We start from the raw sequence: 22084 nt of genomic DNA, 5'->3' as shown, positions 1-22084 counted from the left end.
ACCAAAAGTCAGCACTGCGTATATTCAATGAATAATAACTGTGTTGTGGCCCTGCCTATACAATTCTTTCCCTGCAGTATCAATGGAGGGTGCAATGGTCTGCAGAGGCGATTTTGAGAAGCAAAAAAAAATGCAGCACAGCTAACAGCAGCCTGGACAGTACTGCACACGGTTAAATATGGCCCTAGAAAGGACCGTTGAGGTTCTTGAAGGCTACACTCACTCCTAACACTCTCCCTGCCTATGCAGCACTTCTGTCCCTAATGCCAGGTGCAACGCTCTGCAGAGCTGATTTTGAGAAAAAAAAAAATTGCCACTGCTAACAGCAGCCAACACACAGCTATCAGTGGCCCTAATAAGGACCTTTGGGGGGTCTTGAAGCCTACACTAACTACCAATTCTTTCCCTACAGCAGCTCCGGTACAAACAGCACTGTCCCTCATCTAACTCACACGGCATCTGAGGCGAACCGCGGGAGGGGCCGACTTTTATGTTCGGGTGACACCTGATCTTCCCAGCCACTCACAGCAGGGGGGTGGTATAGGGCTTGAATGTCACAGGGGGAAGTTGTAATGCCTTCCCTGTCTTTCAATTGGCCAGAAAAGCGCGCTAACGTCTCAGGGAAGGAAGTGAAAGTAACCAGAACACCGCATGGTGTTCGTTACGAATAACGAACATCCCGAACACCCTAATATTCGCATGAATATCAAGCTCGGAAGAACACGTTCGCTCATCTCTAGTAACAATCTATAATTTCTCTGTCTCTCTTTTTTTGGGTGCAGTGGTTATAATTTAATCATAAATTTCTATGAGGAATAAATGAAGAACAGCAGTGTTCTAATTAAGGATGCTCCGAAATACTTCCGTTATGGAAAAAGTAAGTATTTAGTAAAACAGAAATGCCAGAATTGCTAGTTCAAGCTTTCATAACTCACTGTTGTTTACCGACACATAAGGTAACCACTGTGTCTTATATTAACAACCAGTAGAGTCATATGTTCCGTGTATTCAAAGTATTCCTGCTTCAGCCAAGTGGATGTGATTTAAGTGCTAATCATTTGTTATTCCAAAAACTGCTTTGTATAAGTTGTAAAAAATACATACAATTTTTTATGTATTTGTATCACAAAGGGCAGAGTATGTAGAAACATTCATATATAAAGAATCTTGGTAAGATTATAATGCTTAAAAGGGTTATCGAGCTGTAAATTATTTGTAGTTTAGGATAGTTTATCAAAAGTAGAGTTAGTCTGCCACGCTGTTCGTTGGGCTGGTGTGCTAATGCACTGAGCTGATAACTGCCGGAAGCAGACGGCTCCAGTTCCACCCAGTGACCAGGCTTAATTTCAATGAGAACTTTGCCAGTAATACCAAGCCTGGCCACTGCAATTGGAACAGAGCTATATGCTTACTGCAAAATTCAATGTACAAGCCAACCGCTGATCATCTGGGATTCTGAGTGGCAGACCACCGCTGATCTACTATAGGTCATCAATAGTTTGCAACTGGAAAACTCCTTTAAATATGCCAATCAGCCCTAGAACTGCTTGCCCAATATTGTGTAAGTTCCTCTTGCGGTAAGGGTAGCTTCACACAAGTGTGTTTTTGTGCGTGCAAACGCGCGCACAACAACACGCTTCTATTAGAACCAATGCATTCCCTATGGTGTGTTCACATGTCCGTGTTTTACAGGTGCATGCCTGCAAAGATAGGACATGCGTGTACCATAAGGAATGCCCTCATTGTCTTCAATGGACCCGGGCTGCTGCTGGTGGCTCCATTGAAGACAATGGTCTGCCGACACCCCTGAATTGTTTTTCAGGTAAGGGCTTTACATATAAGCCGTTCCCTGAAAAACAAGAATTTTAGTGTAAAAAAAAAAAAAAAAAAGAAATTAAAAAAATACTTATCTGTCCGCCGCGGCCATGTCCCCGCAGGGATGAAGAACACATCTGCCACATGCGGCAGATATTTCCTTCATTCCCGTGAGGAAAAAGAAATTCCTGCTGCACCTGCCACATCTGTCACAGATGCAGCAAAGGTATTCTTCATCCCTGTGGGGAATAAAGAATTCCCTACCACAGCTGTCACAGATGACAGCTGTGGTAGGGGATCCAGCTGCCGGCATCCTGTAATTGTTTTTCAGGGAAGGGCTTTAAATATAAGCCCTTCCCTGAAAAACAAGAAAAAATGGTGGTAAAAATGAAAAAAATACTCACCTGTCTTCAGCTGCCGGGGCTCAGCCGCGTCAAGCTGGCTCTTCTCCTGCACTGCTCTGAGTAGTGATTGGGCTTCCTCTGATTGGCTGAGCACTGTGACCAATGAGAGGCAGCTCTCAGCTATTGAATGTGAGTAAGAGAGATGAAAAAGGAGGGTGGAGCAAGACCCAGTGAGGGTGGTGGAATATTTCTGGAGTACAAAGTGTTTCCAATGATGGAGTATTTCAAATGATGGAGGTGCTGCCCACCAGATGACGCTCCTCCAGGGTGGGCGTGAGTGTAGCAAAAAGAATGTGGAAAAAAACTGGTGTGGGGGCGAAACCCTCTAAGCTACTAGAAGATAAAAGATCCAATATGTGATAGTGAAGGCACTTCTTTTTTTATTATTCACAAGATAAAAACCAGCAATTGAAAACTTGTTTCGGGGACGCACCCCTTCGTCAGTTTGGCTGGATAGGACACAACTGTTTTCCTGCTCCACACCGCTGCCCCCCCGAGCACGCTCGAAGGAGAAGGGAGTTACTCGAGATGAGCGAGGCTCGCTCGAGTAAATCACCTTACCGAGCGTGCTCGCTCATCTCTAGAATTAACTTGTTCAGTAATTTGTGCTACAGTAGCTCTTCTGTGGGATTGGACGAGATGGACATAAACTTTGGGTAACCATGACTCTGCCACCAATTCACTGCACGCCCTTTCTTTGCCCACTTATGGTAGATAGTACCACTACTTACTATAACATCCCACAAGACCTGCTATATTGGAGATGTTCTGAGCCAGTCATTTATCCACTACAGTTTGGCACTTGTCAAAGTTGCTTCTTGCTTTATACTTGCCGTTTTACTGCTTCCAACACATCAGCTTCAAAAACTGATTGTTCACCTACTGCATAATATATGCCACCCCTTCATTAGTAGCATTATAATGAAATAATCAATGTTGTTCACTTACCTGTTAGGTGTATTAACTTCTTAAAGGCAGGTCCATTTTAGGTCCTAATGGCCAACTAATTTTCATTTTTTTTCATCACATTCCTACATATAATGTATAACTTTTATTAATTTTGGGTGGGAAGGCAAGGGGTTTGAGGGGAAAAAAAGATCCGCCATCATTTTTGGGTTTCATTTTTAACAGCGTTCAGCATACAAAATAAATAATGTAATAACTAGAGATGAGCGAGCATGCTTGTCCAAGCTTGATGCTCGTTCGAGCATTAGCATACTCAAAAGTACTTGTTACTCAAGCGAGCACAATGCTTGAGACAAATTTCACCCTCTCCTCCCCACGTTTCACCCTCTCCTCCCCACATGTCTTCAATTGTGCCTCAGCTGCTGCCGGTGGCTCCATTGAAGACAATGGTCTGCTGGCACCCCTGAATTGTTTTTCATGGAAGAGCTTTACATATAAGCCCTTCCCTGAAAAAGAATAATTTTAGTGTAAAAAAAAAAAAAATAAAAAAAAAAAATTACCTCTCCGCCGCTGCCGTGTCCCCTGCGGTGATGCAGATCACATGTGCCGCATGCGGCAGATGTTTTCTTCATCCCCCGCTAGTAAAAATAATTCCCTGCTGCTGCACCTGCCACATCTGTGACAGATGCAGCAGAGGAATTCTTCAATTCCCTCCTGCAGCTGTCACACATGACAGCTGCGGTAGAGGATCCTGCTGCCGGCACCACGTCATTGGTTTCAGGGAACAGCTTTAAACATAAGCCCTTCCCTGAAAAAAACAGTAAAAGTAGTGTAGAAAACAAAAAATATATATACTCACCTCCCTTTAGCTGCCGGGGCTTACCCATGTCTTCTCTGCGCTGTCCCTGGCTCTGTAGTGCTGATCTATCAGCAGGCGGGTATTTAAAATCCCCACCAGCTGATTGTGATTGGCTGAGGCACTCAGCCAATCACAGGCAGATCTCGCCGAATGAATGACAGGCGAATTCCTCTGCTGCATCTGTCACAGATGTGGCAGGTGCAGCAGCAGGGAATTTTTTACTAGCGGGGATGAAGGAAACATGCGGCAGTTTTTTTTTTCGTTTTTTTTTTTAATTTTTAGGTTTTTTTTACTGTTACCTTGAAAAATGCTCGGGTCTCCTATTGACTTCAATAGGGTTCGTTACACAAAACAAACACCCGAGCATTACAAACAGCTCGGCTCAAGTAACGAGCACCCGAGCATTTATTCTCTAAATCAGCCTGATTCTGGCAATACCAAGTTTATATACTTTTTTTTTTTTTTTAAAGGGACCCTGTCACCAGCTAAAAGCACCATAAACTAAGTTATGCTGCTTATAGTTTAGGCTACTTGGAGTATAGGGAGCCTCTTTTCATACTCGCCTGGTCCTCCGGTGAAGTTAGTGTGTACACAGCAAGCTTAAAGGGGTTGTCCCGCGAAAGCAAGTGGGGTTAAGCACTTCTGTATGGCCATATTAATGCACTTTGTAATATACATCGTGCATTAAATATGAGCCATACAGAAGTTATTCACTTACCTGCTCCGTTGCTGGCATCCCCGTCTCCATGGTGCCGACTAAAGCTGCTTCTTTAGTTGCACGAACAGTCGCGCTTGCGCTGTAAAGATTCCTCTTCTTACTCCCTCCGGGCTCACGAGCATCGTCCTGGCTCCTCCCTCTTCTCCGCGTCATCGTAGCTCCGCCTCCGTCACGTGCTGCCGATCAGCCAATTAGGTGGCTGTATCGGCAGTGGAACGCAAGAAAGTAGAAGACAATCCATGGTGCACCATGGGAGAAGACCTGCGGTGCACCATGGGAGAAAACCGCGGTGCACCATTGGGAAAGGACCAGTGGCCATCTTAAAAAGAAGAAAAGAAGATGCTGCGCGAACGGGGATGCAGGTAAGCGGAATTGATTTTAACAGGGCAGAATGCGGGGGTATGTTGAAAAAAAAAATTTGGATTTCGCCGCGGGACAACCCCTTTAACTCATTTTAGAATGGAACACGTTTGCATTCCCATTCAGCTCTATAGCAGTGCATGCGTTCTCCATTCTCAAGAGTCAAGCTTGTGTGCATGCTGTCTTCACTGGGGAAAACGAGAAAGATTTCCGAGCTATGTATCACTATGGAAGCTGCAGATCACAATGCCACAAGCTGTGGCATTGTGCTCTGCCTGCACAGACCCACAGAGAACAAAGCAGGACATTGAGAAGCAGGGAGATATTGCCGATATGCCGGCAATCTGCCGCTTTTAATTTCAAACTCCTGCACTAGTTTGTTTACAGGTTGCCATAGAGACCATCGGCTTGTCAGAAGCAAGCCGATGGTCTCTGTGGCAGGGAGAGCTGGTGCTTGGCTGTCAGAGAACAGCCAGGCACCAACTCTACACAGTAGAGATCAGAGAACACCTCTAATCTCTGCTGTGTTAACCCTTTACATGCTGCAGTCTATGTGACTGCAGCATGTAAAGGGCTGTCACCATTGGGCACCTGGAATGTGATCAGGGGGTCCTGATGGGTCTCTGTGGAAGTCCCCTAAAGGGACAAAAACAAAAAAAAATTTTTTTTAAAAATAAACAAAAACACTTGTCTCCCTTTACTTTGTAAAAGATTAAAAATAAAATTACACATGTTGTATCCCTGCATCGTAATGACCCAGAGAAGGAAGATAGTACATTATTTAACCCCTTAATGACACGGACCCTTTTTTTCTTTTTTCCCAATTTCTTTTTTTCCTCCCCCTGTTTAAAAGATCATAACTCCTTTATTTATCCATCAACGTCGTTGTATGAGAGCTTGTTTTTTGCGGGACAAGTTGGATTTTTCTATGGTGCTATTTAATGTACCATATAATGTACTGAAAAACTTTTACAAAATTTCAATTTTATCAACCTCTCCCCCCTATCAGAACGACCAAAAAAAAGAGGGTTACAAGAAGAAGAGAAAAAAAGAGGGGGAAAACGATCCAAAAAAAACTAAGATCCAATCACTAACTGAAATAATTAATAAATTAATAATACAGATGCCAGAGAGATGGGCATTTTTAATTTATCAAATCACCTACTCCTACGAAAAGAAGATGTCTTAGCCAAGGGGCTATCCTTCTGTCCATCTAAAAAAGCAAATTTATACGACTTATTTGTCGATCTTAATTCCCTAATAAGAAATCTCAAGCTGAAGAGACACTTTGCGTTAAGGAAAGACAATTATCCAACCAATAATGAAAATAACAAATTATTTGATTTGGAAGGTCCCATTCTAACGGGATTAAAAACAAAACGGCTTTTCTTTCCGATACAAAGCAAAGGTAAATACATAGACATGTTCTACCAAAACGTTTTAAATGACTTTTCATTGTTATGCAATATGAAACCTCAAAATATCCCTAATATGAGCCACAATGAAATAGTAACTATGAAAGATCTATCCAATGATAAATCTATCAGCATAAAAAGAGCAGACAAGGGAGGGGGTGCAGTAATTATGGATACCGAATACTATAATAAAGAAGCCCTGAGAATTCTGAGCGATAATAATTATTATAAGGAATTAAGCTCAGACCCTACTAAGAAAATATCAGGAGCTCTATGTGCTCTAGCAGCGGAAGCCCTAAAAAATAATTGTTTATCACAAGAAGAATATAAATTTATCTGCAATAGGAATCCGAAAATTCCATATTTCTACTTCTTACTAAAGGTTCATAAAAATAGCAAGGAACCACCAGGGCGACCGATCATTTCAGGAATAGATTCAATTACTAGCCCTCTGTCAGAGTACATAGATAAACATCTCCAGAGGTATGTGATTCATTTACCATCTTTTATAAAAGATACAGGGCATATTTTAAGCCTCTTGAGAGAAATTGATTGGAAAAACACCTATATATGGTGTACCCTGGATGTCTGCTCCTTGTATACGAATATTTTACATGAATTGGAAGCTACAGTATTTCACACTATTTAGAGACGGATCCATTAATGCCTCCAAAACAAAAAAAAATTTTAATTGAAGCTATAAATTTTATATTAAAAACCAATTATTTTACATATAATGGGACGTTTTACATGCAAACAAACATTACGGCGATGGGGACAAAATTCGCCCCAGTTACGCTAATCTTTTTATGGGGTATTTCGAAAGGGTCATTTTTAAGGATAAAAGAATTATATTTTTTAGACGCTTTATAGACGATATTTTATTGATCTGGGAAGGCGAAATGGAAGATCTTAATAAATTCGTTCTAGAGATAAATAATAATCCTTTTAACTTAAAACTTGAACACAATTTTAGTAAAACAGAGGTAATATTTCTGGACCTAGTAATATCCTCTGATAAAGGACATATAGAAACTAGCACCCATTTAAAAAAAACCGATTGCAACAGTTTCCTTAAATTCTCAAGTTGCCATAAAAAGGAATGGAAGATCAACATTCCCTACGGGCAATTTAAAAGAATCCGTAGAAATTGTTCTTCAACAGATATGTACTCTTCCCAATCAAATATTTTGAAAAATCGTTTTAAACAGAAGGGATATCTTGCTAATTTAATAGACGCTGCTTACATGAAAGCACTAAATGATCCCATTCAATCAGTTGAAATCTCGCAGAAAAAAGTAGAGATAGATAGTAAGAAAATAGATCCAAAGAAAAACGTTTTATTTATAACAAAGTATAAAATAATAAAAAACAATTGGAATATTTTATTAAAAGACCCAATTTTAAACAAAGAGATACAAGATAAGCCAAGGGTGATTTATCGCAGGAACAAAACTATACAAAATACATTAGCTCCATCTAACCCTCATAAGAAACTAAACAAGGAAGTTATTAATAAACCTCTAGTGACAGGAGTATACCGTTGCAGTAGAAAGAAATGCAAGTGTTGCAACAACATCACACGGGAGAAAAGAGGTATATTGCCTAAAAGAACAAAGAAATATTAAAATAAACCAATTTTTAAACTGTTGTTCTAAATTCATTATATACCTAATTGAATGCCCGTGCGGACTGCAATGTATAGGACGCACCACGAACACTTTAAATTTAAGATTAAACCAACATAGGTTCAATATAGCAACAGGTTACTCGAAACACAGTGTTTCACGTCACTTTATGGAGAAACACAATAAAAACCTGAAAGATATGAAAGTAAATCCATTGGATTTCCATACATACTCTTTTGCGAAATTAAGAACACGTGAGATTTTTTGGATTTTTAGAATGAATACTTTATCCCCTTTTGGTCTTAATGAGGTTTTAGAGAAATTTTGATAGAACACCATTTTTAAATAAATATATATTATTATTTATGATGCATTTTAAGAAGTATTTAGTATATAATATGCATTTTAGAGATATATTTATTATACATAACGAAATATCCATTTTATATATTTATAGTAGCTTTTTTGTGTATAGATAAAATTATTAGGTCTATTTTTATATGTTCATATTATATTATATTTATTTATATTATACTTATTTACATATGAGTCATGAAATATTAGCTATGCATGTATAAACTTGAGCAACAGGATCCCATTACTAAGTATATAATTATTTACTTTTTAATTAATGAAGTTACACATTATAGGATACGCATTTGAACATAAGTGTTTAATTGGTCAATATTAGAGATGAGCGAACCTACTCGTTTCGAGTAATTACTCGATTGAGCACTGCGATTTTCGAGTACTTTAGTACTCGGGTGAAAAGATTCGGGGGGTGCCAGGGGGTAGGAGGAGGCACGGCGGAGCAGGGGGTAGCAGCGGGGAACGGGGGAGCCCTCTCTCTCTCCCTCTCCCCCCCCCCCCCACTCCCCGCTGCAACCCCCCACTCACCCCCGGCATCCCCCGAATCTTTTCGCCCGAGTACAGAAGTACTCGAAAATCGCGGTGCTCGGGCGAAAAAGGGGCGTGGCCGAGTAGGTTCGCTCATCTCTGGTCAATATCCATATTGCTATACAGATAATCAAAAGAAATGACAATTGTTATTCATTGCTTTGGAGGTCGGAGTCATTTCCAGCAAGCGTTATGCCGGGAGTTACGTAGATAGCGTTCCTCCCTTCCCGTACTACGGAATTTTAGCTCAGGCTCGGCGCACACATGCGCTGATACACTCTTCCCAATACGGATGCTATGACGCTCAGAGTTCGCGTCAGAGCGACAGAACATGGAGGCACGCGCTGTGCACTTGGAACGCCCACCTCCATAAGGTAAGACACACTATTTAAAAGACATACTTTCAATTGCATGTTATGCTTGAAAAAGTCGTTTAAATAAGCCGAAACGCGTTGCATGATCTTTGCTGCAAGAGGTGTCTCTTGTATGCAATTTTTGATATATCTTTTGTTCTTGAATAAATTTGCTATACAAAAACACTGTCTGCCATGACAGTTGATTCGTTCTGAACAAGGTCGTCTATAGCAGGAGCGCGGAAAGAAACGTTTTTTTTGAAACCTTGTTCATTTAACCCATTGAAAGAAAATTTTATTTCTCTGGGATTTTGTCCTTCCTGCGGCTCTCCTTCTCCACTATAGGATATCTGGAGACTTTCTGCATATATTACAGGCATACTTGGACCACAGGTGCAGGCGGGGTGTCCCAGACGATTCCACGGGAACCCCGCTGCACACCAGGTGAGTTATTTTATTTTTAACCATATGGTGGCAAGGATCGTTTTTCTAGTTACAAAATTCTAAGTGGAGTAAAATGAAAAAAAAATGACATTCCGCCATCTTTCAGTGTGTCTTGTTTCTACGGCACACAAACTGCCACAAAAATGACGCAATAACTTTATTCTATGAGTCGGTACGATTACTACGATACCAAACCTATATAATTTATTTTTGCTGTAGCACTTGTATTTTTTTTCAAAGACATTTCATTTTTTAAAATAATTTTCTGCTGCATCTTCTGCGCGCAATAACTTTTTTATTTTTCCGTCGACGTAGTTGAGCAAGGGCTCATTTTTTGCGGGAAGTCCTGTAGTTTACACTAGTACTAATTTAGAATACATACAACTTTTTGATCACTTTTTATTGCATTTTTTCTGGGAGACAGGGTGACTGAAAAAGTGCATTTGTGACGTTCTTAATTTTTTCGGACTACGTTCACTGTACGGAGTAAATAATGCACTACTATGATAGATCGGACATTTGCGGACGCGGTGATACCAAATATGTATTTTTCTTTTATGATTTCGATTTTTTTTTATTATAGATATGGCAAAAAGAGGGTGATTTAAACTTTTTATTACTTTTTTTTTTTTTTTTTTAAGTGTGAAAAAGTCGTGAAAAAGAAAAAAAACTATTATAACTTGGCATTGACATAATCGTACCGGCCTGTAGAATTACTTTAATATATTATTTATACTGCTCAGAGAATGCAGTGAAAAATAAAAAACATGCCAGAATTACAGATTTAGTTAATCTTGGCACTAGAAAAAAAATGGAATAAAAAGCGATCAAAATTTTACATGTTCCAAAAATTTAGATAAATGAAGACTGGAGTTCATACCGCAAAAAACAAGGCCTTCTGGGGCTCTGGCAATGGGAAATAACATTAATATGGCTCTTGGAATGTGGCGACACAAAAGCAAACCTTTAAGAAAAAAATGTTTTAAATGTACAAAAATAGCAAAACATAAACTGTGTAAACTTGGTATCACTGGGATCGTGCTGACGCAGAGAATAATGTCATCACACCATTTATTCTGCACGCTGAACGCCGTGAAAATGAAATCCAAAAAACAAACGGCAGAATTTTTTTTCCCCCCAATCTCCCTACAAATCTTCTTACAAAAGCTATGCAATACATTATATATACCCAAAAATGATTCCATCAAAAAGTACAATGTGTCCCGCAAAAAACAAGCCCTCATATGGCCGTGTCAATGGAAAAAGGAAGAAGTTATGGCTCTTGGAACACGACTGCAAAATTAGTTGAAATAAAATGATTAGACCATTTAAAAACCTGCCCTTGTGGGTACGACAGGGTGGTAAGAAACCCGCCACTCAAGGGGTTAATTTTATAAATGTTGAGAACAATACTGTAGATTCTGGTGAAGTCTAAAACAATTACCCTTGACAGTGTGGGTGAAAGTCAACAAAGTGAATCATCACAACATTTCCTGAGAAATGGGACCTCAAATTACACCTTAGTACACCTGGGGAAGTTGGAGAGGACCTCCTGGTTATCTCACTGAGCTCTATAAATACAGCAGCAATACAGGTTCAGATATCATCACAAGTAAATATCCTCCTGGTTGCTGGAACAGAACTACAAGAATGAAACCAACTTCAGTGCTGGTCGTGCTTCTGTCCTGCTGGATGACTTGTGCTGCTGCACAGGTAAGAACGATCATGTATACATCTTGTCTGGTTAGATGCAATAACAACGTATGCCTACATAAAGTGATTTTTTCCTTCTTTTTAAATAGTCACATTTATAGGAGGGGTGACAATAAAATGTATGTTTATTAATGATCTCTAGCAGAGATGAGCGAGCATACTCGATAAGGCAAACTACTCGAGCGAGTAGTGCCTTATTCGAGTACCTGCCCGCTTGTCTCTAAAGATTCGGCTGCCGGTGCAGGTGAGCGGTGAGTTGCGGCGGTGAGCATGGGGGAGCGGAGGGGAGAGAGAGGGAGAGAAAGATCTCCCCTCCGTTCCTCCCCGCCGCTCCCTGCCCCCTGCCGGCAATCTTTAGAGACGAGCGGGCAGGTACTTGAATAAGGCACTACTCGCTCGAGTAGTTTGCCTTATCGAGTATGCTCGCTCATCTCGAATCTCTACATATTACCTCTTAATGACTGACCATACCTCTTTTGCCGGCAACCGTTAAGGAGCTTTAATCTGCAACACTGTATTTTGACGCTGCATTGAAAGGCTGCCGTGGGTATTCCATGCCGGGAGGAGTGGGTGCTCAGCTGTCCGATGATAGCCGGGTACTTGTCCTAATCCCGGGGCCTACCACACGCATATGAGGTATTGCTGCATTCATAAAGACCCAGAGAAAAAAATTAGTACATTATATCACCCGCTGAGTGTACGTCATGAAAATGGTTATGTTTGCATATCTTGCCTTACGAAAATGGAATAGAAAGTGATGAAAATGTCACATGGATGAACAAATAGCACCATTAAAAACTCATCCTGTTAAAAAAAAAAAACCTTTTTACAGCACCGTTGCCAAAAAAATGTTAAGGGTCTTTGAACACAGCAATAAACAAAACGTCCTTTTATTTTTAAATTTAAGGCCTCCTTCACACGGGTGACAGTCACGCGATTTTGTAGCATTGCTACAATGTTACAAATCGCATGTATGAAAAGCCCATGCTTTCCTATGGGTTCCTTCACACATGCAATATTTTGTACCATACGACAACCCGACACAAAAACCTCGCGGGTCTGGCTATATGCATGCGATGCGCGAGGTTTTGTAGCCCATGTTTCCCTATGGAGCCTTCCTCTCTGTTGCATCACACAAAAACGCGTATTTTGTGTGGTGCGATGCAACTTTGACAGTAGGAAATCCTACTGTCAAAGCCTAAAATAAGCCCTAGCTGCAGGGAAAAAAAATACACATACATCACCTTAGACGCGCTGTCAGCCTGGCCGCATTTTCTCCCGGGTCCCGGCACTGATCATCATTATGTTCTGTTCTGGGGGGGGGGGGGGGATTGAAAAATCCCCGCCTTCTGGAAGCGCTGGCTGTGATTGGCTGATGCTTAGCCAATCACAGCCAGCGCTCGATGAATGGCTGTGATTGTTTTAATCCTCCCCTGAAAGTCCTTGCATGTAATGCAAAAAAGTTGCGCAACTTTGTAGCATCACGTGCGACTTTGTAGCGCTACAAAATTGTGGTATTGCCGTGAGAAGATGCAGCAATATCGCACGAACCAGCGATGTGATATCGCTGTGATTTTCTGGCGGCGATACCGTCTCGCCTGTGTGAAGGAGGCCTAAAAGTGTGAAAAAGCTGCAAGAAAAAAAATTATATAAATTTGGGATTTACATAATCTTACTGGCATGCAGAATTAATATAACATATTTATACTGCATGGTGAATGCTGTTAAAAATAAAAAAACATGCCAGAATTTTGTTAATCCTCCCTCCTAGAAAAAAATGGAATAAAAAGCAATCAATTGGATAAATGAAGACTAGAGTTCATTCGGCAAAAAGCAAGCCCCCATAGAGCTCTGTGGATGGAAAAATAAAAGTTAAGGTTCTTGGAATGCAGCGACACAAAAGCAAATTTCTTTTTTTTCTTAAGTGGTATTTTGTGTACAAAAGTAGCAAAACTTACAAATATATAAGCATGGTATCGTCAGAGTTGTGCTGTAAACGTTCTCATTATTTTGCACACTGAACGACACAAAAAATTAAATCCAAAATACAAACAGCAGTATTTATTAAAAAATTAATAAATTATATAATACATTATATGTACCCAAAAAATAATGCCAGTAAAAAATACAAGTTGTCCCCAAAAAAAACAAGCTCTCAGAAGGCTGTATCGACGGAAAAAAAATTATGGCTCCTGGAATTCAATGGTGAAGAAAAACTGAAAAAATGGTTTTGTCATTAAGGCACTAACAGGCTTTGTCACTTAGGCCGCTCACACATGCTGCTTATTACCGCGATTAGCGCAGCGTTCCATACAACGCTCCTTTAGATTGATAACTCTGTAACATTCAAGCACTGTCTTATTTTTGCATATTAAGCGCTTTTTATCGCTCGTCATCACCCATCACAATGATGGGGGGCATTAAAAAGTGCTGTCAAACTAGAACTCTGTTTGGATTGCAGTTTTTAGATTGTTTGGTATGTTTACCCCAAGGATGAATGATTTGTCCACATTGAGTTTGTATAGAAAAACGTTACTAAACTGCTCTAGAATCTGGCGGGCAACTTTTAAGGACATGACATAGTCAAGATTATATTATCCGCAAACAATCCTATTTTATATTGACGAGAGTTCAAAGGAATACCTCCAAATTCGGAAGACGATCGAATTAGTTCCACCAGTGGTTTCACCGTAAGAACATACAAAATGAGTAATGTAAGCATTGTTTCACACACTTGTATTCCAACAGAAATATGTGATTGCTATTGTATTATATCACTTTGGTTCAATTCCAATAAAAAACTAATGATGAAAAAAAAGCTGTGTCAAACGCTGTGACATGTAATCAAAAACGGCGCTCAACATCGCGGTAAAATTGCCACTATTCTGAGAAGCGATTTTTGAACACGTGTGAGAATGACCTAAGGGGTTAAGCTGGGACCACTACTCTCTAAAGCTGCATTGCTTGGGAAATCAGACCGACTGCCTGCTTGTTAGCGAGGAAGAAGATGAAGACACTGATGTTACAGGTGAACAAATTGCTTTCTTTAATAGTTGTAATCAATTTAATGAGTGGTCCTTGTTAGAAAGTGGTTTACACTCACTTGGAAGATCACATCAACAGTATGAGGCCGGCTGCACACAGCCGGATTCGGATTGCGGAATCCGCAATGGTCAGCAGCGCAGACAATCCACGGCATTCTGCATCTATTAGCAAGAATAGAATATTTGCAAATTCGCTCATGCAAACGCACAACAATTGCGATTTCCACTCGTGAAAAAAAACGCAGCATGTCATATTTTTGCGCAGATTGAAATTACGTAAGGGTCGTGGATTCTGTGTCATCGACTAGAGACGACGTGGGAAAAGCAGGGATTTCCTTTTTGCTTTTAATCTGTAGTGCGCATGATTTACGGTGAGCCGTAGATCATCCACAATACAGAGCAATGCAAGTATGCACAAACGCTGACCGGGCACGGGGTCAGATTCAGCTGCGGGCTACACAGTAGGAGGTCACTACTCTTGTAGTTTATTAATCCTGTGGTAAGACAGGCAGTTGGCGCGGTGCAGAGTCGGGGTTACAAGTGGCTTTCTGGGACTTCACTCCACTATACACAAGTTCCGGCAGCAGCTACATCCTATTTCCAATATTCATTATGATTTTCCGGGTCTCTGCTTGCAGCCATCTGAAAGACCATCCTTTATTTACTTCCAATGGGAAAAAGACTCGTCTCATTACAAGATACAACTGTGATATCAGCATTGTAAATGTTCTCATGCACCTTCAATTGATGTCAGCCAGACACTTGTTTGGCCAACAGCTATTCCCCCCCAACTCCATCATACACATGAAAGCTGGGTTCAGTCAAGCATCCGCATGCTTTCTATGATGACGGTGGAGAACGATGTGGCCAGATAACACTGGCGGCGGCTTATCTCTAGGGGAACAGCATTCAAAGTTTTCTTCTGTTAGGAACATGTCGGAAGGCCCTCATACACATCCATTTATTAAAAAATCGTCAATTGTTTTCCACAAAATTAACCTCTAGCAGTCACACTGAAATTGGAAAAACCCTGCAGAAAATGTCGCTTTTTATTGTAAATTGTGAACTTGCCTCATGTAAATATTTTTGGCGCATAATTCAGTTGCCTTAAGTCCACTTAAAATCCCTTGTGACAAATAATTTTAGCCTTAAAAACCTGTCAATTTCCCCTAATTTCCTCTTATGTTTGGCAGCGGTCATAACTGTTTTTTAATTTTTCATCTTGTATGAAGCCTCCTATGGGATGAGTTCTAGGTTTAAAGGCACTCATTTTTAGTACATATAATACATTGAATGACTTTTATTGATTTTCTGCTGGGGGGATCAATGGAAAAAAAAATGTCACTAATGTTTTTTGGCATTCATTTTTATGGTGCTTACCATGTTGTATAAATACTTTATTCTAGGGGTCATATACCACCCTTTTATAGGTTTTATTATACATTACTACTTTTTCACAATGTAAACACATTTTTTTTACAAAGTTTTTTTTTTGTCACCAAATTCCAAGGCCAGAGCATTTTTATTTTTCATCAACAGAACAGTATGAAGGCTTGTTTTATGCAAGATGGCTTGTTGTTTTTTATTGGTGCCATGTTGAGGTAGATATGACTTTTTGATTAATTTTTAGTCCTGTTTTGGGGAAGCGTGATTAAGAGGAAAACGGCTATTTTGCCATTTTCTTTTGTCATCTTTTTTTTTTGGAGAATTTAGTGTGCCGGTTAAATAATGTAATATTTTATAGCACTGACTGTTTTAGATGTTGTTTTTTCTTTTTTTCAATATTTAAAGCATTGTGTAAGGTGAATAAAAACTCCTTACATTTTTTTTCTGTAAAAACGTTTATATGCTAAGTGTAAATAAGTATCAGTGTCATACAAACCCAGAGGTCATCTTGCCCCAACATATCGAGAAGTCGAAGCTGGATGTGAGACGTATGTTGGGGTGAGGTGACCTCTGGGTCTGTGTGACACTGAAGCTTATAATCTGAATAACATACATATAGGAGAGCAAATAGGACTTTCTAAGGATATGTGGTACCTCTATACATATTATAACTAAGTACATAGGATTAGAGTTGGTGACTATTCACATATATTTACCTAGTTTGCCGCTTTATTGAGTGTCATATGTTTTAATTGTGATTTTTAAACAATTTTTGCTAATAGATTGATTGTTTGCAGTGATGTATATTTTTGGAGGTTTATAAAAATGTTATCACAGTCAGGTTAACCTTTGCTACATCTGTGCATGTGATTGCTGAATAGTGATGTAAGGCTTTCGAAAATATTACTTCACAGCTTTAGAAGTTGTGTATGTTTAGTCTCCATAAATTTGTTGGTTAGGACTCAATTCAGCCCGACAAACAAAGGTTCTTACCTGGCCGCTCGAGAGACAAGGTTCGGGTGCCGGCGGGCAGGGAGCTGCGGGGGAGAGCGGGGAGGAACGGAGGGGAGATCTCTCTCTTCCTCTCTCCCCCCGCTCCCCTCTGCTAACTGCTGCAACTCACCACTCCTCCGCGCCGGCACCTGAACCTTGTCTCTCGAGTGGGCAGGTACTCGCTAAGGGCAATGCTCGCTCGAGCAATTGCCCTTAGCAAGTATGCTCGCTCATCTCTATTACTCACATTTTGTCTTTGTGCCCAGACCTCATCAGTTATATGACTATTTTATTATTCTTTCTTTCTCCATTGTGTAGTTTGCGCAGTGCAACCTGGCAGGTCAGTGGAAGAACGACCTGGGCTCTTACATGACCATATCAGTCCTCCCGTGTGGAATGTTTTCAGGATCTTATCTAACATCGGTATCCACTACAAAGAACAAAGTTGGGGAGTCACCTCTAATTGGATTTCACCAAATAAATGGTCATCCAACATTCGGCTTTACCGTCCAGTGGGCATCTTCAAGTAAAGTATTTTTTTAATGGTCTCTAAATTAGGTTTTGTAAGCAATGTATGGAGCGATGTAGTCAGTGCATGTGTGATCACCTACCTATCGCTACATGGAATATTCCATTAATGTAGACTATGATACACATGGTGGGACTCATTTATCCAAACTGTCTAAAAGAAAACCCATCTTTGTTGTCCATAGCAACCAATCAGAACCCAGATTTCATTTCGCAAATTGCTTTGGTAAGATGAAAGCTTTGCTGTAAATAGTTGCTATGGACAACAATTGCAGGTTTTCTTTTAGACCATTTAGATAAATGAGGCCTAAGTGAAAAATATTCTGTGATACTGGTTAAAAGACTTTATAATGGTTTTGCAGTAGCCAGAAGTCAGACCGTTGGGAAGGTAGACAGCGCTGAACAAAAATGGTGGGTCACGATGGCTCTACCATCTCCTCTCGTCACATCCCAAAACATGCAGCATGCAAGGGTAAAAGCTAGCAGTGGTGCTAGTAAAGAAATGATAACTTAACTGTTCACATGACGCCAGTGCCCCTTTCCAGGAACGAGTCATCGAAAACCAAATAAAGACGCCATAGTCAAAGGGTAGTTTTAAAAACTGGATGTTTTCAACCTTGATTTTCCAAGTACAATATTGCTGCAGTCATTGGTACAATATTACTGGCACCTTTTCCTTTCACTACCTTCCAACACATTTGCATTGAACAAACACTCTTCTCCTGAGATACAGTAATCACCAGTCTCATTTATCTAATGAAAGGTTCTTGAGAGAGCGTTGCAGACACGGAGAAACAAACACGAGCTGTCTTCCCTTACTCTTCATGCCCTTTCCTCGCTGACCTAGTGACATTAATGGGGCAAAACACTCACACCAGAACTTGTCCTCCGACTTGCAGTAACTGAGTCGGTACAGTCCCTCTACGCTGTAGTTAAGCAGGGGAGTGTGTAGAATTTTCCACCGACTTCTACTCCAAGAACTGAATCTTCCTTCATGTCCCCTGAGGGGATGCATTTCAATGATAAATGAGAAGAGTCCGGGCTTAACCTAGGCGGAAACGTCAGAGCCTCAGCCTCCTGCTCACACATCCTCCTCCGACTACATCACTCCTCCTCTTCTCTCTACCAACTAACTCCGCCCCCAACCACTCTACCAATCTCATCACACATAGTAGCTTAGGGAGACAGTCATGCGGACACAACTAAGATTGGTGACACTAATACAAGAAATTGACCCAGAGAGGTCACCGCAAATAAAACAAACACACATGAATGCAAAAGGACAAATCTATATGGGGTGGACAAGCACAGAGCAATAAGGTCCCTAACAAAAGGGCCACTGCAGTTTGTGCAAATTTATTTTATATATACCATAAATTTGTATGAACTGCAGTGGCCCTATTATTAGGGGCCTATTGCTCTGTGTGTGTGTGTGTGTGTGTGTGTGTGTGTATATGTGTATATACACACATATATATATCGGGGCAAATATTTGTAGACTGGTAAGTGATCCTCTTTTTGTGCTACTTGATGGATTTGCTTTATCAAAATGTCGCTGTTCTTGCTGCAGACTCTACCACGGTGTTCACGGGTCAGTGTTACAGAGATGAATCAGGACCTTTTCTGAAAACTATGTGGCTGCTGAGATCAGAGAGTGAGGATATTAACGATGACTGGAATCAAATGAGGTAAACTAATATAAACTCACATGATATGTTTAATTTTATGGTCTCTACCTTCCTATAATTATTGTCTACACCAATCGCTGTATCGCTAAACACCGTGGCCTTATTTATCAAAACTGTCTAACAGTAAGGGCTCGTGCCTGCCGGTGTATGCGTAAAACACTGGGGGTCTCTCTGAAGCCCTTTACCATTTTGTGAACACTGGCTCTGCCGACACAGATCGTGTACGGCTGCGAGTGTACTGCGCATGCCTCCATATCACACGCATGTGGACATGCAGTGTGACTCTATTTTATTTTATTTCCCGCCCTTTTCAGAATGGGGTTACGTATGAAAACGCTGCCCATGTTCAATGTATTGGGTACAGACAGCTTTTCATGCGCAACCTTTACAAATGTATAGGGCTCACGCTGCATGGTACACAGAGAAATAGAGCATGCTGCCATCTATTTCTCATGCGTATCGACACACAGTGTCTACACACATATATGCATGGCTCAATGACTTTCATTGACGCCATTCGCCACGTATCACTTGTCTATGCAGTGCATGCGTAATACGTGGTGAATACACGGTCGTGGATATGAGCTCTAAGATTGTCCGTGTTGCCCACAGCAACCAATCACAGCTCAGCTTTTATTGTACAAGAGCAGCTTGAGAAATGAAAGCTGATCTGTGATTGCTTGCTATGGGCAACAAAGTGAGTCTTAGGCTACATGCACACGCACATGTAACATGCACCTTTAAAGACATCACATGGCACTTGCATTAAAATCAGTGGAATCACTTGCGATCCTTTAGCATGCGCCGGATGATCACAATTTCACAGAAGTGACGCAATGCGTTTTTGAATGAAAAACTCCTTGCATCCACGTGTAAAGCGCACGTTGGCCAGAGCGATATGGGTCGGGGTTTCTCAGCCCGATATCATGCTTGTCTATGCAAATGTCGCCTTGCTGTTAGGAAAACTGATAGAACCCGATTAATTAAAACTGTCTATTACTATCCTCAAAGTAATGTCCCAATTACACGGGATGACAGTCGTCTAAACGAGTGCATGGGCGTTGACGTCATCGCTAAGGTTGTTGGAGCTTGTGCAGAGCATTTAGACCTGCAGAGAACACCGCTGGATCGCGGGTTTCTCGCTCAGCGTGTCACATTCTATGTGAAGTGCTGAGGAGCATTTACACGCAACAGGAAGCCAGTCATCCAGCAATGTTTTTAGGCTAACTCAAAGTCAGCGACAGCAAAAAGTGAATGAATAGTAAGCAATTTTTTACCTTTACACTGCACAATTATCGCTCATTTTCATTCATTTGAACAAGTTTTGAACAATAATTGTCTCGTGTAGATGGCCCTTAAAGAAGTTGTTCTGCTGTGTAAATGGACACCATATAGCTTCTAAATACGGAGCTGCGCGGCATCCATGTGCTGCCGTACAGGGATGGTCTCTCCTAGGAAAGCTTTGTAATATGGAGTTCAATGGAGGATGACACGATTACTGTTGAACTCTATATAGTTTTATGGGTTTCAGCATAACTTCTACAACTCCAATTACAAAAAGTTTGGGACACTGTGTAAAATATAAATAGATGTTAAGAAAAAAGAATGCAATGATTTGGAAAGCTCATATAACCATATTTAAATCGCAATAGAACACATATCAAAAAGGTGAAAGGAAGACATTTTTCCATTTTTAAAAAAATTAACTAATTTTGCAATTGATGGCAGCAAAACATCTCAAAAAAGTTGGGACACTTAAAAAGAGACTGGAAAAGTGACCATCTAGCAGTTTTTCATTAGTATCAATTTTCTACTAAGTCATATGACTGTGTATAAAGAGCATGTTAGAGAGGCAGAGTCTCTCAGAAGCAAAGATGATCTTAGAAGTTCACCAATCTGTGAAAAACTGCATCTGAAAATTGTAGAACGATTTCAGAAAAATGTTAAACATAAAATTATGAAGACTTTAAATATCCCACTATCTACATTAAAGTACATAATATCAAAATATTCAGAGAATCTGGAGAAATTCATATGTACAAGAGACAAGGCTGATGGTCAGTATTGGATGCTGATCATCTACGAGCCCTAAGGCGTCACTGCATTAGAGACACTATGCATTAAAGACAGGCATGATTCTGTGACGGAAACCACTGCATGGGCTGAAGAATGCTTCAAGAAATCATATAAAAAAAGTAGAAGTACTAATCAGCATTTACTTTTCTGCAGTTATAACACATGAGACCCTATACTTCCACATTAAATTAAATTGCCTCTACTTTGTTTTCTTTCAGAGTTGGATACGACACTTTTTGGGAATTCCCAACTCCAGACCCGAAGAAATGAGTAAAATGAAAACTTTATGGAAGAGCTGGTTTAGATAAATAAAAGTATGCTATAAAATACCAATAAACCATATGCTTGAAATACAATATAATGTAGCGTGATTTGTGCAGAAGCAATTCTCATAAATATATCAACTCAAATGCTAATTTTCCCAGGTAAGGTTCTTAGAAGAGTCCAATGTAGATAGTTTTGTAACTGATTATATATTTGTATAAATAATTGACTTCTGTATGAAGACATGTTCCTGCTGACCATAAGAAATTCCTACAGCATCTTTACATAAGTCTGCAGTATAGAAAAACCTAAAATAAAATGACCCATCTGCAGCTGACCAGAGAATACTCCTCCAACTACCATGCAGCAAGGTTAGATAAGCATCCACAGATCTGGTTTCCTGCTATGTCAGCTAAAAAAGTCAAAAAATAACTGATCTGAAATCAATGGGCAGACAAATGGAAATGTCTATTTCTGCTTTAACTTCATATCTCTGTTCCAGAAACAGAACAGAGAGACATAATTATAACTAAAAGCCTCAATGCACACGTGAATGCACCCTAAGTCTTGATACACAAAGTTTGGCCACATTT

General features: G+C 40.3%; 1 protein-coding gene across 1 annotated transcript in view; it reads left to right on the top strand.

Annotated features, from left to right (window-relative positions):
- LOC136628793 (avidin-like) overlaps nt 1-21520 on the top strand; it is a 73666-nt gene extending 52146 nt beyond the window's left edge. The window contains exons 3-5 of the mRNA XM_066604893.1: nt 17254-17461; nt 19034-19151; nt 21446-21520. Of these exons, the coding sequence (XP_066460990.1) occupies nt 17254-17461; nt 19034-19151; nt 21446-21497 (378 nt within the window). The 3' untranslated portion in view covers nt 21498-21520. The remainder of the gene's footprint in view (nt 1-17253; nt 17462-19033; nt 19152-21445) is intronic.
- The last annotated feature ends 564 nt before the right edge of the window (nt 21521-22084 follow it).

The sequence above is a fragment of the Eleutherodactylus coqui genome, chromosome 5 (genome assembly GCF_035609145.1).
Source record: "Eleutherodactylus coqui strain aEleCoq1 chromosome 5, aEleCoq1.hap1, whole genome shotgun sequence".
In the NCBI taxonomy this organism is placed as follows: domain Eukaryota; kingdom Metazoa; phylum Chordata; class Amphibia; order Anura; family Eleutherodactylidae; genus Eleutherodactylus; species Eleutherodactylus coqui.
The sequence above is the reverse complement of the archived record's forward strand: the minus strand, read 5'-3'. Positions and strand labels throughout refer to the sequence as shown.